This window comes from Strongylocentrotus purpuratus, unplaced genomic scaffold (assembly GCF_000002235.5).
Source record: "Strongylocentrotus purpuratus isolate Spur 01 unplaced genomic scaffold, Spur_5.0 spur5_scaffold_8, whole genome shotgun sequence".
NCBI classification, from domain to species: Eukaryota; Metazoa; Echinodermata; class Echinoidea; order Camarodonta; family Strongylocentrotidae; genus Strongylocentrotus; species Strongylocentrotus purpuratus.
This window is the reverse complement of record NW_022145614.1, coordinates 2,520,677-2,537,340: the sequence shown is the minus strand read 5'-3', so window position 1 is coordinate 2,537,340 and position 16,664 is coordinate 2,520,677. Positions and strand designations below refer to the sequence as shown.

The following is a 16,664-nucleotide window of genomic DNA, read 5'->3' as shown; positions in this document are numbered from 1 at the left end:
AATGTTGTCAAAGCGTTACGACCGCTCCCACCTACATTTTTATGTTGTTATTATTAGTAGTATTACTATTACTATCTAAAGTTTTATTTCGCATATAGTGGATTTTGACGATAAATGAAGTCAACGTGATGTGGTTTATATGGAAACCACTTAATAAACATTAGATATCCCCTCCGACCCACTTTTTTCTTTTATTATTGTTACTATTACTATCTGAAGTGTTATTTCGCGTATATTGGATTACGGCGCTAAATGAAGACAGAGTGTTGTGGTTTATATGGTTATCAACGAAACCACTGAATGAACATTGAATATTGTAAATACCATCAGGAGTGGAATGGCAGAAAGGGTGGGGATTTTCCCCACGTTGATTTGTTATCATTTGGGGAATCCCGACGGCCCTCTTAAGGTGACACGACATTTGCTCCTGCGACAATTGCTCCGGGCTTTATTTCGTCTAAGATGTAGGGTTAGGGTTAGGGTTTCAATAGGGTTTTATGTTAGGTTTATGGTTAGGTTTAGGGTAGGGTATAGTGTTGAATCCAGGGTTGAAGTTAGCCATTCGATTAGTGTATGAAATTTACAGCGGAGCAATTGTCGCCGGAGCAAATGTCATGGAATCCCTCTTAAGTTCCAAAGGGCGGGGAGTGGGGTAGGGATGGGGTAGGGTATGGGATGAGAATCATGACCCCCCCCCCTCATCCCCCCCAAAAAAAACACCTTTCCTTTGACTCACTAAACGATAATTATTTCCGGGTATAGATATTTTATGTGATGTTTGAGATCAATTTTAGTACACAAACTAAGGAAATTTCACACTAGATGTCCACTGTCCCACGAACAGACTACGTGCCTGCCCATGAATAATTCACAAAGTTACATCTTTGTACCAATAATCATTAAATACAGACATTGATATGTTCAATATAACAGAATCGACTTCGGCACGAGTGTAAAGAATGATAAGCACATCCATACACACTGATCAATATACACACTGCAAATAACGTTCATAGTGTATTTCATTTAATTTTATTTTTATTTTTTCATTTCCAACAAAATACAATACATAATAACGAATACAATATAAAATGTATAAAAAATAGTTACATTTGTAATAAACAAATCTTAATAATATTTTATACATTTTAGGAAGACAAAAAATGAATTTTAAAATTTAACTGCATTTGTATTTTGAGGAAATGGAGAGGTCCACTGAAAAGTAGAGCTTGTAAATTGTGGACCCCTCAGATAATAATGAGTGTGAAAAAAAATAATGAATACATAATCAATGAAAGAAGAATAGTGGCCAACAGAGAACATTTATTAAAACAGTAAACAAGAAGACATAACAAATTACATGACGAAGAAAGAACAGAAAAAAGAAGAAGAAGAAAAAGTATAAAGCGGATGACGACATAATTGCAAAAGAAAACAATCCATCTATGCTTATGTATTATGTATATTACACTTGACCATCGACATCATGCATTCGATGAATTTTAAGAATGTTTACCTCCGGGGAAAAGCCACTGACAATGATGGATTAATTCCTCAGTGAATTGCAACTGCGTATACTGATCTTATCTGTCCAGAAAAGGTAAATTATCAGGCCTATTGACATGGTTTAAAGGATGCATCTATATATTTATGTATCTTTGTGAATAGTGTGCTAAAGCATTAACAAAGAATTGGAAGGAACGATATTGACTAATTTCCAAATACAACCAAACAAAGAAGAACAGTACTTATTTATAAAAAACAAATATTTGGAAAGGCGTGACAAATGATTGAAATACAGTCGCAAATACAAATACAACTGTAGAATGGTATAATTTCTTTTTAATATATATATATATATATATATACAAATGATTGTTTATACTTCGTAAGTTTTATTAATTTGGAACTTAAATTCAATATTGTGTTTACCTTGATAGGGGCCTCATTTACAAGCAAAAGTTGTTTCTTAGAGGCCATATGGCCTGCTGTGTATTCTGTATTTATGATTTGTAATTTTTTTTAATGTTGCCAAATAAATTGGATTGAATTGAATTGAGTATTGCTGGTTCGGAGGAGTATACACTGCTTATTCAAAATTGTGCTCAACCTAGGGAAAACTAAATGAAAGCATGTCTTTCTGATAAAACACGGATCTTTTACTGAAAAAGCTTATCATTAAACATTGTGGCTAATGTGTAATTTTAGTTGAACGAGCTCGAGTGTAGGGCTATAATATACTGTTAACAAATGAATTATATTATTGATACTCCTTGTAAATTTGATTTGTTGTTGTTGTTGTTGTTGTTTTTTTTTTTGGGGGGGGGGCGTAACTCAAGAATGAAATTAGAACTGGTTAAATTTGTTGAAAAAATACTTTTAGATGTAAGCTTTAAGAGTTCTCAAGAAACAAATCGAGACGAATCGAATTTTCACATAATTAAAATTCAGTTGAAAAAAAGGATAAAGGAGTGAGATACTAGCAGTGGTGCATCTAACCACCAACACTGTCACCTCCACCACCAGTCGACCACCATCATCACCGCTTCCATTACCATCACCACCTCCAACATCACTACCACTACTCCCACCACCACAGTCGACCACCACCACCACATTCCATCACCACCATCATCACACACCATATCTACTTCCACTTTTTACTAGTTGTAATATCAGATTTTGAAGAAGAAGGGAACAAAAATCAAAATTTCATGTATTCACTCTAATCCAATAACTATGGCAACTGTGGATGAAAGGGGGCTTAATCGTAGTGACTTCAGCACCCCACACCCTCTTTCTTCATATAACGACATACTCTTGGTTCTCTGCCAATATCACTACCCACTCTGCTGTGACGCCATGGACTGTTTCAGTGGGGATTTGGAACGGTCTTGAGAATATTAACGTTTCTCTCAACTGCTGTCATGAGGGTGATACTCAGAACAGCTCGTTTCTCACTAAATCTGCTGGCATTCCCTTTTTCATGAAAAATTAGGATGATGGAATAATAGGAGTAGACCAGAGCCCCGTTTCATAAAAGTTGTTATCAATAAATAACAAATGCTAAAATTTTATAACAAATCTCCTCTCATCCAATATTTCAGCCATTATTTCAGAAGCTTACAAACAGTTATAACAATTGTTATGAAACAGGGCACAGCTTCCGCTCAGTATAGGAAGAAGGGTATATCATGCAAAAAGTAGGGGTCGGGGTCATTTCACCATGCAAGCAAACTACAAGAAGCATATGGGGATTCAAATTTATGGATGAATGAAGTCTAGAAAGGGGAGAAATGGAATGATGTACGACACAGATTGAAGTGGTGAGTGAAACCTTTCCAGGCAATCTTCATCTGATCTAGACACATCCATTAACCCACATAATACTATGCCAAATTTATATAATCTATTGCACGTTCAGTCTACATATATTTAAATTCAACTTCGCATCCGTTTCATATTTAAAAAAAATATTAACATCCAATTCCATTATTTCTACCACACATGTTTTAAACAATGTAACTGACCATACCCAAATCTAACTAATAAACAAAATTATACAATGATACAAAGAAAATCCATAAGCAGGAAGTATATTGTATAAAAAAACATATTTATTGCTAGGTAAAGAATTCAATTATGAAGATCATCTTTTAGTACAAAGAAAAAGAAAACAAGACTCAATCCTCTTTCTCCCTTCAAACATCCAATTAACATTTACCATCATGCATCATTCATTCCTAATTCTTGAAAACACAAAACAATTTATAACCCCTGATACGATTCATATCATTCTCTCTACACATGCACATTATACCACACAACCCTTTCAAAACTGTTTTGTTCTTTTATGATCTTTGAGATCAAAGTTTGGTACACGATAGTACGGACCTTGCCATTAAATGTCTTCTGTCCAATAAAGAATGTATATACACAAGAAACATGCACATATATATATTGTTATGTAATTGATTCACATGATTTTTGTCTTAGATAGTCATTTATCAAAATATGTTCAAATATATATTTTCAAATCACTCTGAATCAATATCAAAGCTAAACCTTATGGACAACGGCCTGCAATAAGTGACAGGCCAAACAGAACTGAAGAGGAGTATATCTCCTTTCATTGATCAACCAAACAAGGACATTTATAAAAACTAGCATCATACAATGGGTATTTCCAGTTCTTTACAGAAACGGGAATAGAAACCAATAAATAAATGTTATGAAAAAATCCCAGCCACTTTTTGACAGATTGTCAAACCCATTGTATAATGATTTAGTATGTGGGAGGTATGATCTTGGCTTTCTGACTTTGTCATTTTAATCAAGATGTAGTGCTAAGCACAAACTTTACAAAATAACAACATATCAATATTCATGTTTGACTGCAGTATTCTTCTTAGTTTACAGAGTTGCAGATAATAGTGCACCATACCCAACATTCCCATGAAGTTCAAACATATCATATCTTTTCGCTGACAAGTCTTAAAGTATAAACCATTTTCCATATGCTTGACCATTCATTCTTTTCTCTATAAGATTTTAGCATCAAATCTTTCCACTCTAGTAAATTGCTTTTGAAGCAATTTTTGAAGAAAATAATAGCCAACTGCCACCTATTAGATCGCCAAGACCTGGGGCGGTATTCTGAACCTTGTGTTATCTCTAATATTGTTGTATCTTTGAAGATAAGATAAAGTTGGTATTCTGAACATTGTTGTAACTTTTGTGTTATCTTTTGTTGTATCTTTTATCTCATCTTATTGGCCGCGCCTGCACTCATAATTTGGTGCGCTTGTAATTGTGCGTATTATTAATAAAGTAGCATTTAATCCTCATTTGCATATGCGCACGGGAGATAATTGGTATTCTGAAAGTTGTTGTATCTTTTATTTTATCTTATCTTGCATGGTATTTACAACAATATTTACAACAGGTAGGGGGTTGTTGTATCTTTCGTGGTGATATAATGGCGGCAATATTTTTTTGCCCAGAACCAACTTCGTGCCAATAGACGAGTTAAAAGAAGATTGTGTGTTGACCGGAAACATCACAGATGAGAACTTTCTAAGATATTACATGCTAGGATATGACAATTTTAATGCTCTCATCTTAACCAATATAGTGAAAGCGTGATTTGTCTTCATGATCCACATTCAACAGCGCATAATGATGACGCACATAATAAATGCTCAAATAACTAATTACGCCCAAGATTAGTATGCGCTAGGCGTATCTTCAGATATGGCATAAAGTATTCCTATTGGTTGACCTACTTATCATGCTTATATAAAATAGATTTTGATTGGTAGGGTTCATAAAAATAGGCGTGTCATCAATGGTCAAAGATAAGATAGAGGCGGTCCTTCAAGAGATAACACAGGGATAAAACAATGTTCAGAATACCAACTTACAACAATATTAGCGCTGTGTTTTCTCTGGAAGATACAACAAAAGATAACACAAAACAACAATGTTCAGAATACCGCCCCAGGCAATGATATTTACATTTTCTGATTAAGTTAGTAAGAAAGCCAGTGCGATGATACAATAACCATGTATTCTCTTTTGTGAGAAATATGTCATTCTTCTCAACTCTACCTTTCCTTGACCCTTTACTATCATTACAATCCATGGCATGGTTTTGTTGAGGTCGAGAGCTCTTAGACTTGGAGTAAGGTTGACACAAGGACACATGTCATAAAGCTTCATTCTGACACTACAGATGTATTTCAAGGGTCAAATTACATACATTACGTGTTGTTAGGTAGGGCAAGCCATAACTATTGTCCTACCTTTGTGCAATAGCAATAACAAAAGACTTACCGGAATGCATTAAATTTAATTACATTACGAAATTGGCCAGTGTGAAACATTACTAATTATTACCCATATCAGACATCTGAGCAGTGGTTTGACAAAAACATATTTCACTCGTTTGTAATCCTAAAAGGGCTAATCGGGGAATATGAGACTATATTCACCTTTCATGAAAAAGCCTATGGACTTTACGTGTTAAAAAAGCATGAAATATAAGACCATATTCACCGCGCCGTATTTTGTCATTTTCATTGCGCATCTGTTATGCGTACGAGAACCTGCGCACTCTATTGTGACATAATAATCACACCCAATTGGGTACACTGTTTGCAATGTATTGAAAATTTCGTCAAGCAGCTGGATGCACAGTGTTGGATTGACAAAGTTTTTTCAGTTCTAAGAGATTATAATTTATTTATTTGCTCTAGATGTCTGATTTGGATAATAATAACAACATTGACTGGCTAAACTTTCGGGAGATACCACATATATTGCCTTCACAAGACCCATATTGCCCTCGTCTTTGACTCGGGGCAATATGAGTCTAGTTTGGGAAATATTATGTGGTATCTCCCTCAAGGCCAGTCCATATTATATAATTATTCAAAAGACCTGTATACTCATTTTATGCATACCTTTTGCACAAATTTTTCTCTTGAAATGCTTGCTAGAGGCATCACCAACATATCAACAAATAATGCATGCAAAGTGAATTCAATCCATACAGATTTTACTTTGCATAGCAGGTGAATCAAATAAATATTAAGCAAGGTTTGGGGAGAGAAACGTGCAATATTGACTCGTTGACTACTGAATTATCTAATTCCCATAGACATAACACAGGGAACACCAGGTTCCAGTAAGCAATGGGTTAACAAAATATTAGTAGACAGGTGTTATGGAATTGGTTCATCATGAGAAGGCAGTATCATGGATGCCAGATGTTCTGGGATACAAGCAATTGAAAGTCTACTATCTATCAATTCATGTCTTTCATGACCTTCAATCTAAAGCACAGTTTCATTTCATGTCGGACGAATCCAAAATAAACTGAGGGGTTATGAATGGCAGGATAATCTAAATCATAGTCAGAAATCATTTGTAGTGTGGCAGGGCATGTCATCCTAACATCATCGGAAGACTTTCATCAAATATCTCCTGAAATTAATCATCGTCCTTGCCCTAGGACATCATGATTATTTTCCTACACACAGAAATTTTTTAAAATCACATTGATCTGAAATGTTATGGTCATTGTGAAGAATAGTAAGAAATACTTCACATAGTGACTAGAAGGCTAAAACCATTCTAGACATATGCTGACAGCCATTTCCCCCTAGAATAACAGTCATAATTTACACACTATATAATATATCAATCCATCCTTTTCCAAAAATGAATATATTTCCAAAAAATTACTCTTTCCTGCTACCCTTCAAGTTTCTGATTTCAGAAATCTGAAAAATGGCTCGTAATAAAATTCTTTCATCCTCATCCAACAGCCAGGTTAGTTTCATGCCGGATACGTTTTGACATTTGTAAGCAGGCGAGGAGGAGTTAGATTTCATTTGTCTTTGGATTGATCATCTTCCATCATGTCTCGTTCTTCTTTGCACCTCCTTATGATTCTATCAAAGCTTCCAAGATACAGATGAGAAATGAACCTGAACAAACCCATAAATGCAACCTAAAAAAATAAACATAACATAAAAATAAGTCAAGGATCAGGTTCATTAATTAAATAATAATTAAAAAAAAAAAAAAAAAAATTATTATTTATTATTTATTCGGCAAAGACAAAGGAAATAAGTGAATACAAAACAAGAGTACATTTGGAAAATAGTCATGTGGACGCCAGGAAAAGAAAAGATTAACCTAATAACTATATCCCGGAGGTCTCTTCCAATCCTTATGACTTTACAGAAATGGTAAGAATAAAATGGTGAGATCACTGTGTAATGAACAATAATCATTGACAAGATTATTTATTTAAAAAAATGAAAACAAATTTAACCCCCTCCCCCCTCCCCCAAAAGAGGAAAAATGCCGCTTTGTGTACATGTATATAGCACCGGGGAAAAAAAGAAAGAAAAAAAGTGAATACATGCTCCATGCACTCAAATCCGACATTAGGATCTCAAGATCATATTAAACTTTTCTTCTTTTTTTTCAGTACGAGAACTAAAGATTACATTTTGGGCAATACGCAAAATGGTAGAGGAAAGTTGACAGAGAGGAATGACGAAAAGATTGTCAAACTGACCTGTTGTACTCCAACCATCATAGATGTGACTGGTGACATACCACATGTTAAGATAGATAACATGTAACCATCCATGCCCACATAGCTTAGAAACACTGCATTCTGAGGTAAGAGAAAGGATAACATTCTGGAACATCATTTCAGGTAGTAATTTCAACATATACTTGGTATTCAAACTTTTCATCACAAGTAGAAGAATAAGAAGTAATATAATTATAATTGTATGAATAAAGTAAACTATTGCAATGTTATTAACATATTTAAGCAAGAAAAGTATGGGAAAGAATGAACATGTACATGATTAAGTACTGAATGAATCAGAAAGGGAGATACTGAAACTTACAAGAGAATCTTGCACAATAATTCTTGCTACATCCTGAGCAGCATACAGTCCTGATGTTTCAGATATCAATCTTGTTTCTTCTGGCTGTATGAAAGACAAGCAGAAGAATAGATGGCAGTCAGTCAGAGGCCCTGAATGTGGCGGTAACACACTCAGAAACCATGGAAGGAGAACTCATATAAAATCAACAACAAAAAAATGTTAGGGGTAGCAGAAATAACATAAAAGCAAAATTAAAACGAATATCATCAATCTTGGTATTTTGGATGGCATTTAAATAAATTATGTATGCCTTCTACTTTGCTTTAGCAGAGATTTTACTGCAAAATCAGAGCTTTTGTAAAGTAAGACAAAATTGTTATTGACATCACTATTCATGGGAACAACCGCATGAATGTCAGAATCTCCATATTTTGATTTGATCATTCTGAAGCACGCTTATGGTTTCTTCTTCTTCTTTCAGAGTAAGTGTTGCTTCAAAGTGATGATGATAAACGTTGGTTTCACTGTCTGTTGTGTAATTTCTATGCTAATGCCCTTTTGCCAGGCAAGCAACATAATGAGGGGTCACTGACTCTCATATTGTTAAAGAAGAAAGATAGCTACAACATGTATGCCCCCATATTGCACACTTGAAAAAATATATTTTTGGAACTGACAAGTACTGCAACATTTGAAAGGTTAAAATAAAATACAGATCAATTGTATCTCGAGACAATATTTAAAAAAAAAAAAAATCACCTCATTTCTAAAAACATGGTTTTTATTGCTACTTTGCAACTCTCACTTTCAATAAAAAGTCACACTAAAGGTTTTGATACAAGAGCATCTTAAGTGGCGTGAGAAACTAGAAACTAGATTTCTCATTGTGCGCTGCCTGTATGTTCAAGATTTTAGTTTCAATCTGAGACCATTAAACATAATCAATGTTATTTTTGTAATAAATCCTTTCTCTTTTATTATTTGTTTAATTTGCTCTTCGGAAAAAAGGGGTTGATCTCCTCTTTTCAACTCTTGGTTTCATGATTTAAAAAAAAATCACATTACACTGTCTCACATGATGGTTTAAAAACAAATTGTCAATGTAAACAATGTTCTTCAGTTATAAAAACGACTCATCATAATTATCTACCATGCATCATAATCATATGCCCCATCTACTCTTTCACACATGTTGGTTTGCGCATGGTTTGCACATCTTGCAAGTTAATGTGGGAAGTATTCAAGGCCAAAGCTTAAAATACATCACATAATTTAAAACATGATTACTTTTTTGGCAGAACAAAATTTTGGGGCAACTTTTGTGAACACCCAGTAAACTTGTACGCAACCTAGTCACAACCTATCTGTGCCAATGCATGTCCATAGACAAAGTGGCATGTTTATTCCGGACTATAGTTCACAACCAAGTTGCTCAAATCTGTGCATAACTTGCGCATAGTCTAAGTATGTGGACAGGTGATCAAAACATGTGGTCTTGTCACAAAAAGGGAGGAAAAATTAATATAAGTATGTCATGACAATAAATGACATCGACAACAATGATTAATTTTGGCATAAATATGGCATGATGCACTGTGTGAACTATTCGTAAATCAGACTTGACGCAAAAGTTGGAGATGACTGCTGAATGGCATGCATTGGCATTGCAGGGCAGTGTGGTCTAAAATGCATGCAAGTGTAAAAGAGGTAATATTCTATAAGTTTCAGTTTCACTAGATGTAAAAGTTCACAATGAAACCAATTTTATTTTTCTTAGAAAAGAATTTACGATATGAACGGATGTGCCAAGCAAATCTCTGAAATTCTAACTAAAGTGTGTAACAAGGGCCAAAACACTCTAGTATGACCAGTAATCCAGAAGGGTGTTTCACAAAGCCTTTTTTCAATGACAAATGACAAATATCAGTGACAAATCTGCTGATAACCAATCAGAAGCAAGGATTTCAGTAGCTTATAACAAAAACTGTCATTTGTCACTGATGACATGTTTTGTGAAATGGGGCCCTGGTTTCTGAACTAGCCAAAAACAGGTTAATCATTACAAATATTCAAATTTGACTCACATGATTGTTATCACGCTCTTACCTGTGTCTCTAACTCAGCTTGAAGCATAGGGGTGTCCGTATCAGGAGGAAAGTTGAGGGTCACATAGATGTTATATGGCTTTACCTGAACGAAGTAAATGAAAGAAGCAAGAAAAAGTATAACAATAATATGTATTGTTGTTATGATTCCGGATGATCAAAACTCAAGTCTTTGTTCACTTTAGAGCTGTCTGAAAATAATTTACGATTTGAAGACATGGGCAAAGCAAAAATCAGAGAAGCTAACTGAAGATGAGAGTAATTAAAGTAATACAGCATACTTAACTCAAGATAAATTATAATATCTTATGTTTCCTCCATTTCAAATCTATCTAATAGGCATTTAGAGTTATCAGACCACTTGAGTAAATTGAGGGACCAAGTGAGTAAATTTCATCTTTTAATATACTCAGGGCAATACGTTATTTGAATAGTGCCTATATTTCACAAAATATGAAAATAACAACAAAAATAAAATGCTTCAGAATGTTATTTATGAAGTATATTTCTCTCACCTCCATCTGAAGAGCTTCTGCAAATCCTCTGAGAGCAAACTTTGATCCGCTGTAAGAGGAGTAACCATAGAGACCAAGCTGCCCAGCCTGAGATGAGATGAAGATGATGCGGCCCTGTGATCTCTTCTTCATGTAAGGTAACACAGCTCGTGTAGCATACACTGAGCCAAGGTAATTCACCTCCATGTCTTTCTGGAATTGTGGAAAAAAGAGTTGAACCTCTTTGTCATTAAAATGTACCAATCACAAGTAGACTACTGAGTAGACTACTCAACATACCCATACGCACAATTTTTATATTACTCTTTACTTTCTCCATACTCCTTATCTATTAGCAAATAGAAAGAAGAGTAAATTCTTTTGAGGTTGATTTTATACATTCTAGCTGTACACAAATTAATTTTTAGGTGATTGGCACACTTTAGAACAGACAGTTTCACCAGAATTTCCAATCTATTCTGTTTTTCACTGATTTGCCAGATGATCTAAAGTTAACCCACCATCCAACATAAAAAAAATTGTTACTATTTGATCTACCTTTCAATCACTGTATTACATTTTACTGGTTGAAAATAAATGACTAGGGGAAAACAATGTTTATGAATTTAGTTAGCAGTTAGCACCAAAATGGAAATCCTCAAATTACTCTTATCAAATTAGGGTATGCCGATATGAATGAGGGATATCTTGAATGCTTTGACTTATATCCTGTAGATTGATTATACAAACTTCACAATGCATATAATTTTACATCAAATATATTGTTTTCACATACAGTAGCTAGTTAACTGCCTGCTTTGGTGTCATGTTGTGAATTCAACTTTTATGAAACTATATATTATACGTGTATTTAAAAAAAAAACCTGTATCCCATACAAAACATATATAATGTATATAGAGTAATCAACAACTAATTATTATTTGAAAATACCAACTGTGTAGAGCTATCATTTTTACCTTGAATTCAGATATCTCCAGCTCTTCAAAGGCTAGTGCACTAGACTTTCCTGCACTGTTAATCAGCATATCACATGGCCCGATCACTTCCACTGACTGTGATTAGAGCAGAACACAAGAAAATGAGATTTCCAATAGGTCAGAATTTAAAATTATAGAACAAATCATTACATAAAAACATTTCTAGCATAACTAGAAGTTTGGACAGATCAAATACTCAGCACTACATCTGTGTAGCTCTATCAATCGATTCTTGATGAACCTCTAAAAGATTTAGATTCCATAAATAAGACAACACACACTCAGTAATTCTTTGTAAATACATGTACATTCACACAGTCAAATTACCACTCTATAACAGTGACAGCTATGAATTATTAATATAAAAAATAATTCTACACATATTTTATGAATCTGGTTTTATTATCAATAGCATGAAAAGTGTCTTAGAACAAAAGCTTAAGGATATTGGAAGCAAATGAACAGAATATAAATATTACCTTTTGAATGGCCTGTTCCACAGATCCATAATCCTTCGCTAGATCAACTGATATGCAGAGAATTTTCTGTTAAGATACCAATAAAAAGAAGAGATAAAAGTAATGAACTTTTAAAATCAGATACGCACATGTTTATGACACATTACTAAGAAATGTCATTTAAAGCAAGCTCTTATCTGTCCAAATTATTTATATGAAGCAAAAAACAAAATCCCAAATGGAAATGTATCATTACTGAAATTAACTAAATATTGTTAGAATTTTTGTCTTCATCTGGTGATCGCTTTCCCTGTTAAAGGATTATTTTAATGAGAATTTCTAAGTTGAAATGTTCCACATAAAATTAATATATTTGATGTAAGTTTATGTGAAATATTACGATATTGAAGAGAGTTAATTGATTACTCTAAAAATGGAACTATTACTATGATATTTGTTACAAGAACATATAACAATACAACAACATTGTGTGAGGGATCTACACACATGCTATATCTAATACTTTTCAGTGATTATGTTCCTCAGGAAAGTAATTTAATTACCATTTCAGAAATATTCTGATGTAAAATGTAACAAATTATGGCTAAGAAGCGTTTCTCTAATTGCACTTGTGAATGATTTCTCTTCTGCATTTGCAATGATTATAAATGAATATGAGAAGACAAAGAAGTTCCAATCAATCCTATATAGACAACAAAAAAACACACACACACAAAACAAGTATTTTCCTTTGAGAAGTGGAAGGGAATCATTACCTGATATCCTTTGTCAATAATGTACTTCTCAAGCTCAAGCTTGGCATGCTTCAACCTTTCCTGTAGAGGGCAGCAAAGCAAAACACAGATAAAGAAACGATGAGTTCATTTTTCACATCAAGAGTGGAAACCTGAACATATTTATGTAATTGCAAAATTTTATTCCCATTTCCTTGTTTATGGAAAAAAAGAATGATAAAATAGCAATTACGTGACAAAGCCTTAGCAGATAAGACAGATCTATATAGAGTCCAAATTTACAGATTGCAAAGTGCAAACACATAGAAAAGAAAAATTACAATTTGGAAATAAATAGCCTTTTGCCAAAAGGGTAAAAACAAACACCAGGGTGAAAAGAAAATCTTTTTTTAAAAACTATTTCTTCCCAGTAACAAAGGCAAAAAGCAGCCCTGGTTTGTTGTTTTATCATCATGAATAAAAGAAATGAAAATAGTCTGTATCGTTCTTTGAATTTTTTGATAAAAGTCATCTCAAAACAGTTTTCTTTTTGTTTTTGTTGAACATTCACCCCTGTGTTATGGAACTCATTTAAAGCAAGTATATGGCTTGTATTAAAAAGAGAATATGACATTATTGGGTGCCGAGCTGTACCTGATTTCTTGCCAAGAGTGTTACACTAGCTCCTTGCCTGAGGACCTCCATAGCAACAGCTTTACCAATACCACTGGAACCTCCCGTGATCTGGAACAAACATGAGAGATATATTCAGTGAGCCATCAGGAGCTTATTATTAAACTCTCTATTTGCTATCATGGATCAAAACCCTACACTTTTACATTGTTTAGATAATATAATGCATATAAAAACTGTGCATGCCAAAAGTTGACTCTGGCAGTGCATTGCAGGTTCTTTTACTCGACCAAAGCCAGGAAAGGGTTAAGACACTGTAATGGCTACAATGCATTCATTAACGATTTTGGTTAGTAAACTTTGTGAGATGGCCATCATATTTTTTTCTTCAAATCTCATCATCGCAGAACTCTCGCACAAAGCCATCTGAAGAGGTCAGATTGAATAGTCCTGTTCAATTAAAAAAATCTTACACGCAATATAATCTGAATTGTTCTCCTATTACCTTTTTGCCGATTCTCATTTGTATTTCTTTATTGCACTCTCTATCTTCCATTGAATGAATAATAATACTACTTTAAAAAGGTGCATTATGACAATACCTAAATGCACATCAAGATGTTATTGCTACTTACCCTTGGTCACTCGATTTACTTCTAATTTTGTTATTTTTCCTTATTTAAAAATAATAAAAAATTCCTCTCCTTTTTTACCTCTTTTAATTTTGTTTTAATTATTTGATCTCATTTCATCTTCCCTCTCAATCTGTCTATAATGATGCAATGCGGTTCCTCTTTTCCTCTTCCTTCTGCTTTTTATTTTGGTAGGCCTACAGCTTGATGTATCCACTTTGAACCTAAAAACTCTCACGGTCTTTTCTTATGCACTTTCCTTACTAAATTGATTTCTCCCTCTTGTTTCCTATTTTTTTTTCTTTAAATTTGTAATCTCCATCATTCACTTCTTTCTTTAATTGGTATTTTCAATGTTTTCTCTTTTCCTATCCATTTCTTCTTCCATTTTGAGGACAAACCTCTTAACAGGGTATTATCATACTATACCGTTTTCCTCTTCCCATCACATTTTCACATACAATGTCTTAACGGAAAATGACCATTTAGATTTTAGAGACAATGATAGCAAGAAGCTTCCCACTACGAGTACCACATTCATTCCTGTGATTCAGGTAGTGCACTAGTGCAGAGATGCCAACCTTCTTCAACAAAAAAAAGTATTCTTAAGAGCAAAAAAAAGTAATTTTGGGCAAAAAACAGTATTTTTGGACAAAAAACAGTATTTTTGAAAAAATCTCTCAACTTAACATATCGCCCAATCGAGCAGCTTAAAAAACCAGGCAGTACCACGTATACGTACCCGGATCGGAGCGCGACGTGCATACATTACATGTGGGTTGTTCGCAATGTGCGCAGTTTGGGGCCCGTATCACCATCCTGCGTGCATCGTTTTAAGATGTAGGTGCATAATACACTTACGACACAAAGCCCATGATCAGAAATTAAGAAAAACATCACTAAAAAATTAAAAAAAAAAAAAAAAAAAAAAAAAAAAAAAAAAAAATTAAAAAATTAAAAAAAACGTAACAAAACATACAAAAAACGTACATCTCTGCTAGTGGAGTGAACAGCCAATTACATGTGAGGCTTGCACCAAAAAAGCCATCACCGTGACATCGCATTCCTCATACTCATGATACTCATCAAAGACAATCTAAAATAAAAGATCTCTCTAGAAATATAGAGACTCTATTATCTATATTTCTAGAGAGTCTATCTTTGGACTTTGAGCGCAGCACACTTGTGAACTAGTCGTGCCGGACTTTGACCTATTACAATTATAATAATAATACACAACAGTTATTAGGCACTTAATACACGTGTTTCTAAGCGCACCATTGTCTGACTAAAAATTAACAACCAAAACTTCTATAATAAACACACAAAAAAAAATATTATTGATGCGATCGAGTCGCAACTTGTCCTGTCTAACTTTACACCTGCATGCCGAGGGCCTAAATAATAGTCTGACACATAGGCCTACACTATTCTAGTTCTAGTGTCAGCGCTTTAAATGTAAAACTTATGCACAAATGAATCCAGGGGTGGTGGGCCTTGGGAGGACCCTATTTGATGAACCCCTTCATGCCTTAGGGCGTGGCACACAGCCACAGGAATAGGTGGCATAGCCATAGTATCGGACAGCAGGCAGAGGATGATGAGCCCCCGAGCTCTCGAATCCGTAGCAGCAGCATGCAGCATGCAGCAATCAATAATAATATTTTCATGCACCCCCGCACAGCTCAGTGATCTTACCACGACGTGTGCCTTGGTCAGCTTCATTCTTTTTGGTGTAATAAGCGGTGACAATATGTAGATTAAAAACACAAACCCAACAATTAGAGAAATTGTGACGATCAAGAATAAAGACGCCTCCATTTTAAAGAAACCTTCAGCTACTACGTTGCGTTGGCTCCAGCTCTGCATTTGTGTTGATTGCTGAAGGTCAACAAACTTTCATATTGCGTCTGAAAGTTTGTTGACCGATTTACGAAAAACAATACACCAGTTTACAGTTGTATCAGTGCGCATGCGCAGACAGTTGACCTCGGGTCATTGGCCCCAAAATTGGGGCCAATAACCTCTGACCTCTGGTATTTATGCGTAAATTAAAATTGCGCCCATGCAAATGATGATGTGCGCGCACAACGCAGCGCGCAGGCAGTGATGTCATCATTATTTGCATGGGCGCAATCTTAATTTACGCATAAATACATGACTCCTAGGTCATTAGCTTTGTTTAAAATGGC

General features: G+C 34.5%; 1 protein-coding gene across 1 annotated transcript; it reads right to left on the bottom strand.

The window, feature by feature from the left end:
• Window positions 1-6,360: 6,360 nt before the first annotated feature.
• Window positions 6,361-16,324, bottom strand: LOC586074 (3-ketodihydrosphingosine reductase-like). The gene is made up of 10 exons (XM_030975378.1): window positions 16,171-16,324; window positions 13,862-13,951; window positions 13,250-13,309; window positions 12,495-12,560; window positions 11,995-12,090; window positions 11,038-11,229; window positions 10,524-10,607; window positions 8,436-8,519; window positions 8,093-8,194; window positions 6,361-7,516 (listed from the first exon to the last, which is right to left on the bottom strand). The coding sequence occupies exons 1-10, from the start codon at window positions 16,291-16,293 to the stop codon at window positions 7,394-7,396; spliced, it is 1,020 nt and encodes a 339-aa protein (XP_030831238.1). The 5' UTR covers window positions 16,294-16,324; the 3' UTR covers window positions 6,361-7,393.
• Between the last annotated feature and the right edge of the window lie 340 nt (window positions 16,325-16,664).

What these genes read in the sequence shown, in the direction of transcription:
- LOC586074 (XM_030975378.1), bottom strand. Translation starts at nt 16,293, where the DNA reads ATGGAGGCGTCTTTATTCTTGATCGTCACAATTTCTCTAATTGTTGGG. An exon ending in TTATTGACAAAGGATATCAG is followed by an intron (nt 12,561 to 13,249) that starts GTAATGATTCCC and finishes GTATCTTAACAG; the next exon opens with AAAATTCTCTGCATATCAGT. An exon ending in TGGAGATATCTGAATTCAAG is followed by an intron (nt 11,230 to 11,994) that starts GTAAAAATGATA and finishes CCACAATTCCAG; the next exon opens with AAAGACATGGAGGTGAATTA.